Source organism: Stegostoma tigrinum, chromosome 1, assembly GCF_030684315.1.
Source record: "Stegostoma tigrinum isolate sSteTig4 chromosome 1, sSteTig4.hap1, whole genome shotgun sequence".
NCBI lineage: Eukaryota > Metazoa > Chordata > Chondrichthyes > Orectolobiformes > Stegostomatidae > Stegostoma > Stegostoma tigrinum.
In genome coordinates this window covers 178,222,420-178,237,479 of record NC_081354.1, presented here as the reverse complement: position 1 = coordinate 178,237,479, position 15,060 = coordinate 178,222,420, and the positions used below count along the sequence as shown (strand labels likewise).

The 15,060-nt window shown below is 44.1% G+C and overlaps 1 protein-coding gene across 3 annotated transcripts in view; it reads right to left on the bottom strand.

Annotated features, from left to right (window-relative positions):
* The window catches only part of dnaaf9 (dynein axonemal assembly factor 9), a 258,377-nt gene that overhangs the window by 54,080 nt on the left and 189,237 nt on the right, over positions 1–15,060 (bottom strand). For all 3 annotated transcript variants that reach the window (XM_059650397.1, XM_059650389.1, XM_059650395.1), the window contains 3 exons: positions 10,216–10,304; positions 9,785–9,886; positions 9,572–9,689 (listed from right to left, as the gene is read on the bottom strand). In XM_059650397.1, coding sequence (XP_059506380.1) covers positions 9,572–9,689; positions 9,785–9,886; positions 10,216–10,304 — 309 coding nt within the window. The remainder of the gene's footprint in view (positions 1–9,571; positions 9,690–9,784; positions 9,887–10,215; positions 10,305–15,060) is intronic.

Sequence of the window (15,060 nt, the reverse complement as noted above, 5' to 3'; positions counted from 1 at the left end):
GACCCTTTGGTCCAACTCAACCGCACCAACCATTATCCCAAAATGACCTAATCCCATTTGTCAGCATTTGTCCTATATCTGTCTAAAGCCTTCCTAATCATATACCTATCCAGATGCCTTTTTAATGTGGTGATTTTACCTGTCTCCACCATTTCTTCTCGCAGCTCATTCCATACACACACCATCCTGTGCGGAAAGTGTTACCTCTCAGGTTCTTTTTAAATCTTTCCCCTCTCACCTTAAACATATGCCCTCTAGTTTTGGACTCCCCTAGCTTGGCCACTCATCCTGTCAATACAGGTTTATAAAATCATGAGGGGCATAAAGTCACCCCTCAGACTTCAATGCTCCAGTGTAAAAAGCACCAGCCTATTTAGCCTCTCCCTATAACTCAAACCCTCCAGTCCCGGCAACATCTTTGAAATCTTTTCTGCACCCTTCCAAGTTTTAACAACATTTTTCCTATGGAACGGTGACCAGAATTGCACGCAGTATTCTAAAAGTGGCTTCACCAATGTCCTGTACAGCAACAGTGTGAAATCCCAACTCCGATGGTCAAAGTTCTGACCAATGAAGCAAGTGTGCCAGATGCCTTTTTCATGACCCTGTCTAACTACGACTCCACTCTCAAGGGATTATGCAACTGTACTCAAGAGATCCCTTTGTTCAGCAACATTCACTACGGCACTACCATTACATGTGTAAGTCTTGCCCTGGTTTCTCCTCCCAAAATGCAACATCTCACATTTATCTTAAAATCTACCGGCCACTCTTTGGCCCAGTTCTCTATCAAGGTCCTTTTGTACTTGACAAACTTTTTTCACAGTGCACTACAGCACCTGTTTTAGTGTTATTCACAAACTTACTAACCAAACCGCCTATACTGGCATTGAAGTCATTTACATAAATAAGAAAAAGCAGTGGACCCAGCACCAATCTGTACGGCACACTGCTGGTCAGAGGCCTCTCATCCAAAATACAACTCTATCACCACCCTCTGTCTCCGACCTTCAAACCAATTTTGTATTCAATTGACTAGCTCCCCCAAGATCCCATATGATCTAATCTTACGAAGAACAAAGAAAATTACAGCTCAGGAACAAGCCCTTTGGCCCTCCAAGCCTGTGTCGATCCAGATCCTCTATGTAAACCTATTTTCAAGGGTCTGTCTCCCTCTGCTCCATGCCCATTCACTTATCTGTCTCGATACATCTTAAATGAAGCTATCGGGCCCGCCTCTACCACCTCTGCTGGCAATGCGTTCCAGGCACCCAAAACGCTATGCGCAAAGAACTTTCAACGCACATCTCCCTTATGCTTTTCCCCTCTCACCTTAAAATCATGACCCCTAGTAATTGGGTCATCCACTCTGGGGAAAAAGCTTCTTGCTATCCACCCTGTTTATACCTCTCATGATTTTGTAGACCTCAATCAGGTCCCCTGTCAATCTCCGTCTTTCTAATGAAAATCTACTCAAACCTAATCTACTCAACCTCTCTTCATAGCTAGCACCCTCCATACCAGGCAACATCCTGGTGAACCTCCTTTGCACTCTCTCCAAAGCATCCACATCCTTTTGGTAAAGTGGTGACCAGAACTGTACGCAGTATTCCAAATGTGGTTGAACAAAAGTCCGAGACAACTATAACATGACCTGCCGACTCTTGACCTCAACACCCGATCCGATAAAGAAAGCGTACCATATGCCTTCTTGACCACTCTATCGACCTGCGTTACCACCTTCAGGGTACAATGGACTTGAACACCCAGATACAAACCAGTCTACGATGTGGAACCTTGTCAAATGCTTTGCTGAAATCCACAGAGATAACGTCAACGATTCTGCCTTCATCAGTCGTCTGTCACTTCTTCAAAAACCTCAATCAAGTTAAAGAGACATATTTCCCACACACAAAACCATGATGAGTATCCCTAATCAGTCCTTGGCTTTTCCAAATGCATGTAAATCATGTCCCTTAGAATCCCCTCCACCAACTTACCCACAACTGATAGAAGGCTCACTGATTTATAGTTCTATAGCGTAGAAGAGGAGGTCATGAATTTCATAATTACTTGTGCTAGTAGAGTCTTATGAAATAGCACACAGTCCTGACCTGCATCTGTTTCAGTGGTGGCTCAATAGTCAGGTTTATGTTCGTCTGAACTGATCCCCATATGGTTGGAATTTGACATCAGCCCCAGGTCCTGGAATTGTCTTTGTGAGTCTCAGCTGATAATTTCAACAGTGTCAAGCAAATTTCCTCCATACTATTTCATGTCAAATGGCACAGTTTTCAGTTTGAGTTGATAGACGACACTCTCCACTTTGTTGTCTTTGACAATCACCAGTACACATTCAGACATTTTTCAAGATAAGGTGTTAGATTTACTTTTATTTCATTATTAGGTCGGAATTAAACATTTATTCAAACTGTGATATCCTTTTTGTTAGGCTTTTGAAGGATTTTTGAGTGATTGAGTGATAGTTTTTGGTGGTCTGCCCCAATCCTATTTCTCCATAGGCCCTGTTATTTCTCTAGTGCGAATTTCTATAATTCAATGCTGCACACGAACACAACATTGTGTTATAGCAGAACCTACTTTATTCACCCTCCTACTAGATTATTATCTATCCTTTCTCTGTCCAACTGCACCTCTCTCTCTCTCTCTGGGTTCTATCCCCACCGATCATTTCCTCCTTACACCTCCCCTGACTCTCTCTTCTGCAGAAAAACCAACATTTTCCTAGCTACCATCAGATCTGAAGGAGGGTCACTGGACCCAAAATGTTAGCTCTGATTTCGCTTCGTTGATGCTGACACATATGCTTAACTTTTCCAGCAACTTCTGATTTTTGATTCTACTCTGCTTCCCTAGCCCGCCCTATTGGCAACTCCAAACCCACAGCAATGCCATTGACTGTTAACTGTCCTCCAGGCAATTTGAGATGGACAACAAACCTGGCTTAGCCATTGACAGCTACATAAAGTGAAAAAAATCTTTACAAAGAAGTCACATAATAATTAATGAAATCATCTTCTCACTGACGTCTAGTTTTGATTCCACCAGGGGCACTCAGCTCCTGTTTTCACCTTTGGTTCAAACAAAGGCAGAAGAGCTGAATTACAAAGATGAGGTGACTGTGACTGTGCTTGACATCATGACTTAATCATGTGTGGCATCAAGGAACTTGAACAAAACTGCATTCAATGGAATCAGGGCAAAAAACACTGTGCTATCTGGAGTCACATATGGCACAAAGAAAGACAGTTGTGGTTTTTGGTGTACCTTAAGGTCAGTAGTGGGGATATCCACTGATCACAGCACAATTTTCAATACCAGTGGTGATTCTCCAGATACTGAAGCAGTCCATGCCGAAATGGACCAAGATCTGAACAATATCCAAGCTTGGGCTGTTAAGTGGCAACTAACATTCACACCACAAAAAAAGCCAGACAATGACCATTTCCAATAAGAGACAATCGAACCACTATCCCATGACATTCAATGATGTTACCATCACTGAATTCCCCCAGTTAACAAGAACAGATATTGCTGGAGAAACTCAAAAGGTCAAGCAGCATCTGTGGAGAGAAAGCAGAGTTGATGTTTTGGGTCCAGTGATCCTTCATCAGAACGGATATCCAGCATAGAACATAGAACATTAGAGCACAGTACAGGCCCTTCAGCCCTCGATGTTGTGCCAAACTGTCTCTACAGCTCTTGGTTTTTTTTTTAAGAAAGTGTTTCTTTCATTGACAAATGTGGGGATGATAAGGAGGTTGGTGGTCAGCAGTTTAGTAGGTAGTTTGTTAACTAGTTATCTTTGACCAGCAGGGTTTCACAGGGATCAATGCTGGGACTGCAACAGTTTACATTATGAATGAATGACCTGGAGGAACGAAGCGAATGTACTGTAGCCAAATTTAAAGACAACACTAAAATAGCTGGAAAGCAGGTTGAGAGAAGAATACAAACAGCTTAAAGAGATACCGATAGGTGAAATAAGTAGGAAAAAAAGGTTGGCAAATGGAGTATCGTGTGGGAAAATGTGAGGTTGCTCATTTTGGAAGAGAACAAATGAACAGGATATTAATTAAATGGAGAAAAGCTGCAATACAAAGGGACTTGGGGGTCGTTGTATAAGAAATACCGAAAGCTAGCATACAGGTACAGCAGGTAATCAGGAAGGCTAATGGAATGTTGGCCCCTATTTCAAGGGAAATATGAGAGCAAGTGTAGAAAAAGCAACATGGCTTAATGAATACAGCCGAGTGGCTCTGGCCTGTATAACCATGAAGTTCTTCGATAGGCTAGTCATTAACTCAAGCCTGCTCTGCCTCAATCCTTTACAATTTGTCTACCAACGTGACAGATCCCCAGTGGACACCATTTCCCTCAGCCTGCATGCATCCCTGGAATATCTGGACAACAAGGACACATATCAGTTTTGGGAAAGGCTTGGGTTATAGGTGAGGTTGCTGACTTGCTTGCTGAGCTGGCTTGTTCTCGTTCAAATGTTTCATCACAATGCTAGGTGACATCATGAGAACTTCTGATGAAACAGTGTTCTTCTACTCCCTGATTGGAATTTATACCATTTGGTCCACTCTGGTGAGTAGTGTCATTTCCAGTTTCGTTCTGTATGCGTGAGTGATAATGGGAACTGCAGATGCTGGAGAATCCAAGATAATAAAATGTGAGGCTGAATGAACACAGCAGGCCCAGCAGCACAAAAGCTGACGTTTCGGGCCTAGACCCTTCATCAGAGAGGGGGATGGGGTGAGGGCTCTGGAATAAATAGGGAGAGAGGGGGAGGCAGACCGAAGATGGAGAGAAAAGAAGATAGGTGGGGAGGAGAGTACAAGAGAGTTGCAATGGGAGAGAGATTCCCTGAGGTTGGTCCGGAGGGAGAGATTCCCTGAGGTTGGTCCGGAGGGAGAGATTCCCTGAGGTTGGTCCGGAGGGAGAGATTCCCTGAGGTTGGTCCGGAGGGAGAGATTCCCTGAGGTTGGTCCGGAGGGAGGAGGGTAACTTCTTCGGTTTAGGCATCCCTGGAAGAGGCTTCGCAGTGAGGTTAAAATCGTATCAGTGATAATGGGAACTGCAGATGCTGGAGAATCCAAGATAATAAAATGTGAGGCTGGATCTGTATGCGTTTGTTTATGGAGTCCAATTTTAGGCGTTGTTGATTGCATTATGGGTGGAGAACCATGCCTCTAGGAATTCCCGCGCTTGTCTATGTTTGGCTTGGGCTACTATGGTTACCTTGTCCCAGTTAAACTGATGGCCTTTATTGGCTGAGTGTACAGATAATGAGGGTTTGTCGTGCCGTTTTGCTACTAGCTGACGTTCATGTATTCTGATGGCTAGTTTCCTTCCTGTCTGTCCGAATTAATGTTTGTGATAGTCGTTGCATGGTATTTTGTAAACCATGTTGGTTCTGCATGTTGTGGGAATCCTTGTGGCTAGTGTATTAGGGCGGATGCCTACTAAACAGGCAACAGGAGGACACGGGGGGTCTGAATATCCTCTCACCCATCCCTTCCTCCCACCCCAAGCCGCACCCCCATCTACCTACTAACCTCATCCCACTTCCTTGACCTGTCCGTCTTCCCTGGACTGACCTATCCCCTCCCTACCTCCCCACCTATCTTCTTTTCTCTCCATCTTCGGTCCGCCTCCCCCTCTCTCCCTATTTATTCCAGTTCCCTCTCCCCATCCCCCTCTCTGATGAAGGGTCGAGGCCCGAAACATCAGCTTTTGTGCTCCTGAGATGCTGCTTGGCCTGCTGTGTTCATCCAGCCTCACATTTTATCATCACAGGAGGACACAGTATGCTCTAACACACTGGCCACACTGTCATGCATCAAGAACATATCAGAACTGACAACAAGACTCCTAAGGCCACTAGAAATCATGGTGGCCCACAAGTTCACAGCCACTCCATGACAAACAAACACTTGCAAGGATTAAAGACCCCATTCCCATGACATACAGAACCAACATGGTTTACAAAATATCATTCAACAAGGACACTTACATCAGACTCCTACTTGTCGACTGCAGCTGTCTTCAACACTGATTTCCTCCAGACTGATCTCAAAACTCTGAGACCCAAGTCTTGGCGCTGCCCTCAGCTTCCTGACCTGCAGACCGCAATCAGTGTAGACAGATGACTGCACCTCCTCCATGATAACCATCAACACTGGAGGCACCTCCAACAATGCATTCTGAGCCCCCTACTGTACTCCCTGTACATCCACGGCTGTGTTGACGAATTTTGAGTGAACACTATGTACAGGTTTGCTGATGACACCACCATGGCAGGACATATACAATATAACAATGAGTCAGAATACATGAAGATGATAGTGGGCTTGGTGTCATGCTTCAGTGACAACAACCTCTCTCTCAATGGTCAGTAAAACAGAAGTATTGATTGTCAACTTTAGAAAGCAAGAGAGAGAACACACTCCTATCTTCTTCAACTGAGCAGGCACTGAGAGCATCAGATCCATACAAGTGACAATAACCGATCTCCTGTCCTGGACTTCCCATGTAGATGCAACGGTCAAGAAGGCACAACAACTTCTCTTCTTCCTCGGGCAGCTTAGGAAATTTGGCATATCCTCAAGAACCCTCTCCAACTTGTATAGATGTACCATAGAAAGTACAATATCTGGGTGCATAACAGCCTGGTACAGCAACTGCTCTGCCCAGGACCATAAACTACGGAAGGTTGTGCCAGACCATAATGGAAGCCAACCTCCCATCCAATGACTTCATTTACACTTCCCATTGCCGGAGAAAGGTCACCAATATCAGAGACCCCTCCCTACTCTGGTCACGCTCTCCTACAATCTCTTCCATCAGGTAGATGATACAGAAGCTTTAACACAAGCACTAACAGGTTCAAGATCAGTTTCTTCCCTGCTGTCATTAGACTAATGAATGGACTCTCTAGCTTCAAACAATGTTGATCTTGTTAATATTGACGTTGCGTTGCACACTGTGTGTAGTATAATCTGTATGCCTCACTCTGTCCAAGCACCCTGTGCTCTGCACATTCTTGCTTAAAGTGATCCGCATGTACTGCTTACAAAGCTTTGCATTCTACAGAGGTATACGTGACCACAATAAATCAAATCAAATAAAGGTGAGACCACAACCAGCATATCTTTAACATAACATCTTCACTGGGGGTAGTAAGTATCAGTCACGTTTAGATATTGAGCAGTTTTTCGGCTGCCTCCCCCTCCATGCTTACTTCTTTAACTGTGAGCCTAACCCTCCTTCTACTGACCCCTTCTCCCGCCTCCAACACAACCCCTCCTCCAGGACACCATCCCAAGGCCTCCTACGCTCCCTCAACCTCTTCATCTTCAACTGCCGTCGAGATAGCCTCCATCACCTCCCTAACCTGTTCTCCATCTCACCTGTCCCCTCCTCCCACCTCAAGCCACACCCCCATTTCCTTCCTACTTATCTCATTCCGCCCCCTTGACCTGTCCATCTTCCTCGGCCTGACCTACCCCCTCCCTACCTACACTCACCTCTACTGGCTCCATCCCTGCCTCTTTAACTTGTCTGTCTCCTCTCCACCTATTTTCTCTTCTATCCATCTTCAATCCGCTTCCCCCTCTCTCCCTATTTATTTCAGAACTCTCTCCCCGCCCCCCCCCCCCCCATTTCTGAAGAAGGGTTTAGGCCCGAAACATCAATTTTTGTGCTCGTAAGATGTTGCTTGGCCTGCTGTGTTCATCCAGTTCTACACTTTGTTACCATAGTTCACTGGGCTGATCCTAATATGGAAGAACTGTCTTCTGAGCAAAGTTAAAGTTGAGATTCTACTCTTTGGAAGAAAAAGAGTTGATCTCATTGAAACATATTGAATTAAAGGAGTTGACAGAGTAAATGTTGGGAGAATGTAGGACAGAGGGAATATTGTTGGCCAACGAAGGCCCAAGCGGAGTAGGATGGGATGGCCAGCAGGGTGGACGCTTGAGCTGTGCAGGGATAGCCAGTGGACCAGGAGGCCTGAGCAGAGCGGGGATGGCCAGTGGGCCTGAAACAGAGCAGGTATGGTTGTTGGACTGGGGACCAGTGTGGGCAGTCAACAGCTTGCAAACATGGTCAGACAATGCGCGGAAGATTCCTGCGTTGATCGCGTGCAGTCCTTTGTAGAAAGGCTGCAAAGTTTATCTTTTTAATTTTAATCCTTATTTTTCAAACTTATATACTCTGAAAAACTGTGATGTAATTTTTCTTTCTTTGTTTCTCTATTTTGTAGCGAAGATTTGTACCTCGGTACTCTGTACCTAAGATAAGGCATATGGGGCAATGCTGTAAACTTTTCACTATACTCCTGTTCTTCAGTAGATGTGACAATAAACCTAAATCTAATCCCCTAGTTAAAGACACTAATTTAAGACAGAAGTGAGGAGGAATTTCTTCAGGGTTGCCACAAAGAGCTGTGGGGGCAGAGTCCTTGTGTATATTTAAGATTGAGATACATAGATTCTTTACCATTAGGAGATTAGTGGTAATGGGGAAAGGGCAGAAAAGTGGAGATAAAGCACATTGGATTAGTCACGATCCTATCTGAATGGTAGAGCAGGCCCGACGGGCGAAATACCCTACTCCTGTTCCTACTATTTAACGATTTATGGTCTTCCAGAGCAGGATTTCTGATTCAAGTCAGTTTCTCTTTCCATAGATACTGCCAGACATGAAAGTTGAGTGCTTCGGATTTCTTTCTTTTGCATTTCCAGCATTTGTCTATTTCTGTTTTCTAATTCTTCTGAGCAGTTCATGAAAATGAAAATTATAACTCTCATAGCCAGAAGGTGTAGTTTTAATCGTATTAGCACTGCATTTTTGAAAAAAGTTAAATGGGATCAATACATTAATATATTAATACCGATGTACAATTGGATTAAAATTATGCAGGCCTACGCTGGGAAAAATTAAATCAATGTAAAGGCAAGTTATACAGTCTGATTACTTTAAGTGAGAACAAATTGGCCGAACATTATTTATGCTATTCTGATAATACCAGCTGGCCATTCAAGCCAGATATCTACATTCGCTCATTTGTAGTTTTTACCTACAGATTTGGAATTAATGGAACATAGGACATAAAACAGTACAACACAGGAACACGCCCTTCAGTCCACCATGTCTGCACTGACCACGATGCCGTTCTGAGCTAACAACATTTGCCTTTACGTGGTCCAGATCCCACTATCTCTTGCCTGTTCATTTGTTCGTCCAAATGCCTCTTAAATGTTGCTATCGTGTCTGCTCCTACCACCTCCCCTAGCACAGTGTTCTAGACACCTACCTCCAGTTGGGGAAAACCTGCCCTGCACATCTCCTTTAAACTTTTCCCCTTGGACCTTAAATCTAATAACCCCTGGTACGTGTGACATTACCACCCTGGGAAAATACTTGAACTAGCCACTCTATCCGTGCCTTTCAATTTTGTACGCTCCTATCAAGTTGATAAAGAATAAATACATTACATTTTACGCATTGATCTTTAAAGGTGAAAAACATGTTCTATCACCTTATTCTGGTCTTCACTGATTGTGGAGGGTAACTTTGGCTGTCGTAATAACATGGACAGATCAGATCTTCTTACTGGTTCATGACTCACACTACTCACAGCAAAATGCTGCAGAAACCTGTAATCAAGAGAATTTAGAGAGACAGATCTAGCTTTGATTCTTCACCCATTGTTTTTCATTCAGTAATTTCATATACTGGTAGAAATACTTACGAGTCAAGCTCTGGTATGTCAGCACTGACTCTTTTTAAATGGTTGCATTGCTGATCTTTAGGTATAGATTGGATCTCAAAAAGTTTCTCTAGGTTCAAGTGTCTGACAGAGAATAAAGATCAGTATCAAAATAATATTTTCAATATTATAAATTGCAATATTATTGTACACAAAGGGCTAACTGGCAGAATTCAGTCTCGTGGAATAGGAGTATCAGAATCAATTCAATTTAAAAAATCCTTCATGTCAGTAGGAGCAATTCCTGGTAAACTGCTGTTTTACCATTGAACAAAGGTGGTGTTTTCCAAGGTGAGTACCATGATCAATGCTTTTGTGATTAGTGTTAATTACTTGCATTTTGGAATAGAGAACAAAATGCTGTATGTTCTCAAACTTGGAGATGTGGACCAACAACAACAACAACAACTTACAGCTTTCTTTGCTCCTCAGATAACTGATTACTCTGACACATTTTCAGTACAATCCCAGACTCTCCCACCTGTTGCCACGGAGACATGACCTATGGTGTAAAATCAAGTTTAAATTTAAAATTATTTTTCAAAGAAAGAAACAAAAATACACAAATGATTTTGTTGCCTAAGTACTTTGATCCAAACAGCAACATTAAAATTGAGAATAAGTTAGTCACATCATAATGCGATAATCATGATCCTTGAAAGTTCAAGAGGACGAGTGGAAATATCATTTCCATTTGGCCCTTGAATCTACATTACTGTCACCAATATTGTTGCAATTGAGTTTACAATAAGTCATCATATCAAGTACAAGAAAAAAATGTCTTTGAAAACTATCAAAGAGGAATTTGAGTTGATACTAGAATGATGACATTCATCTAAAGTCAATAATATACACAAGTAATTCTGCACATGTTCTGCAGTAATCATCCAGCCATAATTTTCCCATTCTCATTGACAGAAGAGATGATGCCCAAAGACAAGCAAATTGAAAATTATATACTTTTCTTGAATAAGGTTGTAAAATAGATCCAGCAAATATAGGCGAGTCAGCTTAACCTAAAGGAGAGGAAAGCTATAGGCAATAACCTGAGGTAACATAATCAGTCACTTGGGCAAACATGGTTAGTTCAAGATAATCAACTTAGTCAAACATGAATTTTTTTAAAATGAGCTAAGGGAGATAATTTGATCAAAGTAATGCAGAAGATGTTTATCAGGATTAGCAAAATGCATCTGAGAAAGTGTTTGATCAACTTGCCAGCAAACTGAATGAGATTTATTGGCAGCATGGATTTGAGGTCAATTGAGTAAACAAAAATAGAAATTAATATTAGGACTGCTGTTTTTGAGATGTTAATGACACAAGCTTGAGCATACAGGGCATAAATTCAAAATTGGCAAATGACACACTTTAAAGTATTGGGAACATGTAATAAAAGTTCAAAAGGACACAAAACAGTTTTGTAGAATAGGCAGAAACTGAGCAAATTAAATTTCATGCACAACTGTCACACTAATAGGAAGCAGCTGGAGCCAATATAGAATAAAGTAGCAACTCAAATGCAAGTGCAGATCAGAAGACCTTCTGCATTTTTACTTATTACTGAAGGGTCTAGGGTGCTTCAGGAATTCCATAAACAACATAGACCAGATCCTCGGCTTTATAAATAGAGCTATATAGTACAAAGATGTCAAAAATATGAATAAATCCATAAAACAATTGTTCAGCCACAATTGAAGTACTGCATACAATTCTGGGCACCACATCTTAAAATGGATGTTCAAGATTGACAGAAAAGTTTGAGAATTGTTTCAGCAATGAAAGATTTCTGACAACTGGAGCGAGTGAAGCAGCTGGGGATCTCCTCTTGAGAAGTGAGATGATGATGTGATCGCGTTCAAATCAAAAGTGGTTGGAAAAAGAACAGAATGAAATTGATCCCCACTGCGGTTGTTTTGGGAACCAGAGGACACTGAATGAGAGGGATGGCAGAAAAATCAAATATGACATTCTGGAAAACTATAGTTAAGATCTCTAGGCAAAGCCAGTCATATGGGAGTGAAACATGGCAACAGAAGCACAATAAAAAAAACTAACTGCTCACCAAATATTTCTGGATAACAGAACCAGATTTTCAAGTAGGTTTGGTAAATCCTGACCTCTGTACTTTCACAGCTCTTGAAATACACATCTAACCCATTTGTGTATGGCAGAAACCACTGTCTGGCTTGCCAATGTTGGCTCCAAAATAATGATACAGATGAGGAGGACTGGGGAAGGCACCCCTCTGCCCCATCGTGACCACTACACCCTCCACAACTCTACCAGTCCTTGGCCAACCTACATCTACAGGCGCCCCAACAGTGCCATCAGCCCCAACAATTGCCCATAGCCCTATCGCCGCCACCACACGGTGACCAAACCAAACCTCCTGCTATAGAATCTTCAAGCCCTTGAGTAATCAGCCCACGTGAATCTCCTGACAAACCTGCGACTTGTACAGGGCCTATTTCCTGTCATATTAGGTCTAAAACTAAACAGGAAACAGAGTACAGAACAGGCTGCTAGTGCACAAAAGGAGGGAGGGTAGGATTCTTTTAAAACTTACTAGGGAAGCCTGAAAAAACGTCCTCAGGTACACCCATCCAGAATTCCCTATATGTTAAAAACCTTCTCCAGGCAATCCTCCTCCCTAAACAATTGGCTATTATCAAATGCGCTGCCCATGCCTCTGATGATTCTATAGTTACTCAAGGCAACACTCGGGCTGATCAGGCTGCCAAACAGGCTGCTGCAGATTGAACTTTTATTGTGCCCTCTATGAACAAGCAGGCAGTAAATCGCATGCCTCTTTTGGACAAGACGGGCATGCCATATATAGTCACTGTTCAACACTTACAGAGGATGACCCTGCTTCTGAAAAAGGATATTTGGAAGGTGCACGGATGCTCATATTCTGTGTCCTCAGGCCTTTGGGTCACCTCAATCGGCCAAGTGTGTATACCTGATGCTTTGTTACCAATGCTGTTGACTGTCTGCATTCTGACACCCACCTCGGCAAGGAGGGAATGATTGGTACCATGCTCCATACCTGGTGGCACCCCAGACTGGCTGAAGCAGCCCAGTCTCGTACAGCATCATGTCCAACATGCCAGCGGAACAATGTTGGTCGGGGGGGGGGGGGGGGGGGGGGTGGAGAAGATGCTCACCAGGAAAAACACCCTTGGCCAGGTGGACCATTTGAATGCATTCAGCTGGATTTTATTGAGTTACCGCACGTTATCTGTTATAAATATTGTCTTGTCATCGTAGATGTATTCAGTTGGTAGATAGAGGCTTTTCCAACGACAAATAACAAAGCCTCAACAGTAGTTGAATTATTATTAACTGAAATAATACCAAGGTTTGGAATGCCTCAACAAATTAGTTCAGACAATGGCCCTCGCTTTATAGGAAAGGTTAATAAAGAACTATGTGATGCATTACACATCCAATAGCAATTCCACTGTGCCTACCACCCCCAGGCAGCAGGGATAGTGGAAACAGCTAACAGAACACTCAAAAGCAAAACTGACGACCATGCTGACATTAGAGACTGGCCTTAACTGGTTAAAGGTTTCTCCCCCAGCTTTGTACCACATGCGAACAACACCCCATTCTACTCCTAGACTCTCAGGAGCAGAAATAGTCTGTGGCCGACCCAGCAGAACACCCTGGGATACCAATACCGGCCCACCCATCCAAATCGACCTGAACGTGATGGGAGAAGAAATGCAAAGGTACTTCCGGCAACTAACGTCATCTCTAAAGTTTCTCCATTCACAGGTGAAGTGTGCCTTCAGGCCAACTTCGCAGACACCAGACTAAGACCTTAAGGGCCAGGATTGCTCCTCATGGCCACAGACCGGAGATTTTGTACTTGTCTGGGACTGGGATGGTCCCAAGCTTGGACCAAGGTGGAAAGGACCATTTCAAGTGCTTCTTCAAGCTCCGGCAGCTCTTAAACTTAAAGGACAGAATTGCTGGATCCACCTAAGTGACTGCAAATGATGGGTTCCCTCATCAGCTTGCAATTAACCATTGGACTGAATATTATTCTGACCGTTCATGGCCAGCAGGACAATCTGTTTTACAGAACACTCATCCAGCTGCATGGAAATCGGACAGCGTGTTACCCGTTAGCACGGTCTGTAGAGGCGTTATTTGTGGCAACACCAGGCTGGAAGCCTAACCAGCTCTATGAAGTAGAGGGAGATAATGGGAACTGCAGATGCTGGAGATTCCAAGATAATAAAATGTGAGGCTGGATGAACACAGCAGGCCAAGCAGCATCTCAGGAGCACAAAAGCTGACGTTTCGGGCCTAGACCCTTCATCAGAGAGGGGGATGGGGTGAGGGTTCTGGAATAAATAGGGAGAGAGGGGGAGGCGGACCGAAGATGGAGAGAAAAGAAGATAGGTGGAGAGGGTGTAGGTGGGGAGGTAGGGAGGGGATAGGTCAGTCCAGGGAAGACGGACAGGTCAAGGAGGTGGGATGAGGTTAGTAGGTAGCTGGGGGTGTGGCTTGGGGTGGGAGGAAGGGATGGGTGAGAGGAAGAACCGGTTAGGGAGGCAGAGACAGGTTGGACTGGTTTTGGGATGCAGTGGGTGGGGGGGAAGAGCTGGGCTGGTTGTGTGGTGCAGTGGGGGGAGGGGATGAACTGGGCTGGTTTAGGGATGCAGTGGGGGAAGGGGAGATTTTGAAACTGGTGAAGTCCACATTGATACCATATGGCTGCAGGGTTCCCAGGCGGAATATGAGTTGCTGTTCCTGCAACCTTCGGGTGGCATCATTGTGGCAGTGCAGGAGGCCCATGATGGACATGTCATCAAGAGAATGGGAGGGGGAGTGGAAATGGTTTGCGACTGGGAGGTGCAGTTGTTTGTTGCGAACTGAGCGGAGGTGTTCTGCAAAGCGGTCCCCAAGCCTCCGCTTGGTTTCCCCAATGTAGAGGAAGCCGCACCGGGTACAGTGGATGCAGTATACCACATTGGCAGATGTGCAGGTGAACCTCTGCTTAATGTGGAATGTCATCTTGGGGCCTGGGATGGGGGTGAGGGAGGAGGTGTGGGGACAAGTGTAGCATTTCCTGCGGTTGCAGGGGAAGGTGCCGGGTGTGGTGGGGTTGGAGGGCAGTGTGGAGCGAACAAGGGAGTCACGGAGAGAGTGGTCTCTCCGGAAAGCAGACAGGGGAGGGGATGGAAAAATGTCTTGGGTGGTGGGGTCGGATTGTAAATGGCGGAAGTGTCGGAGGATAA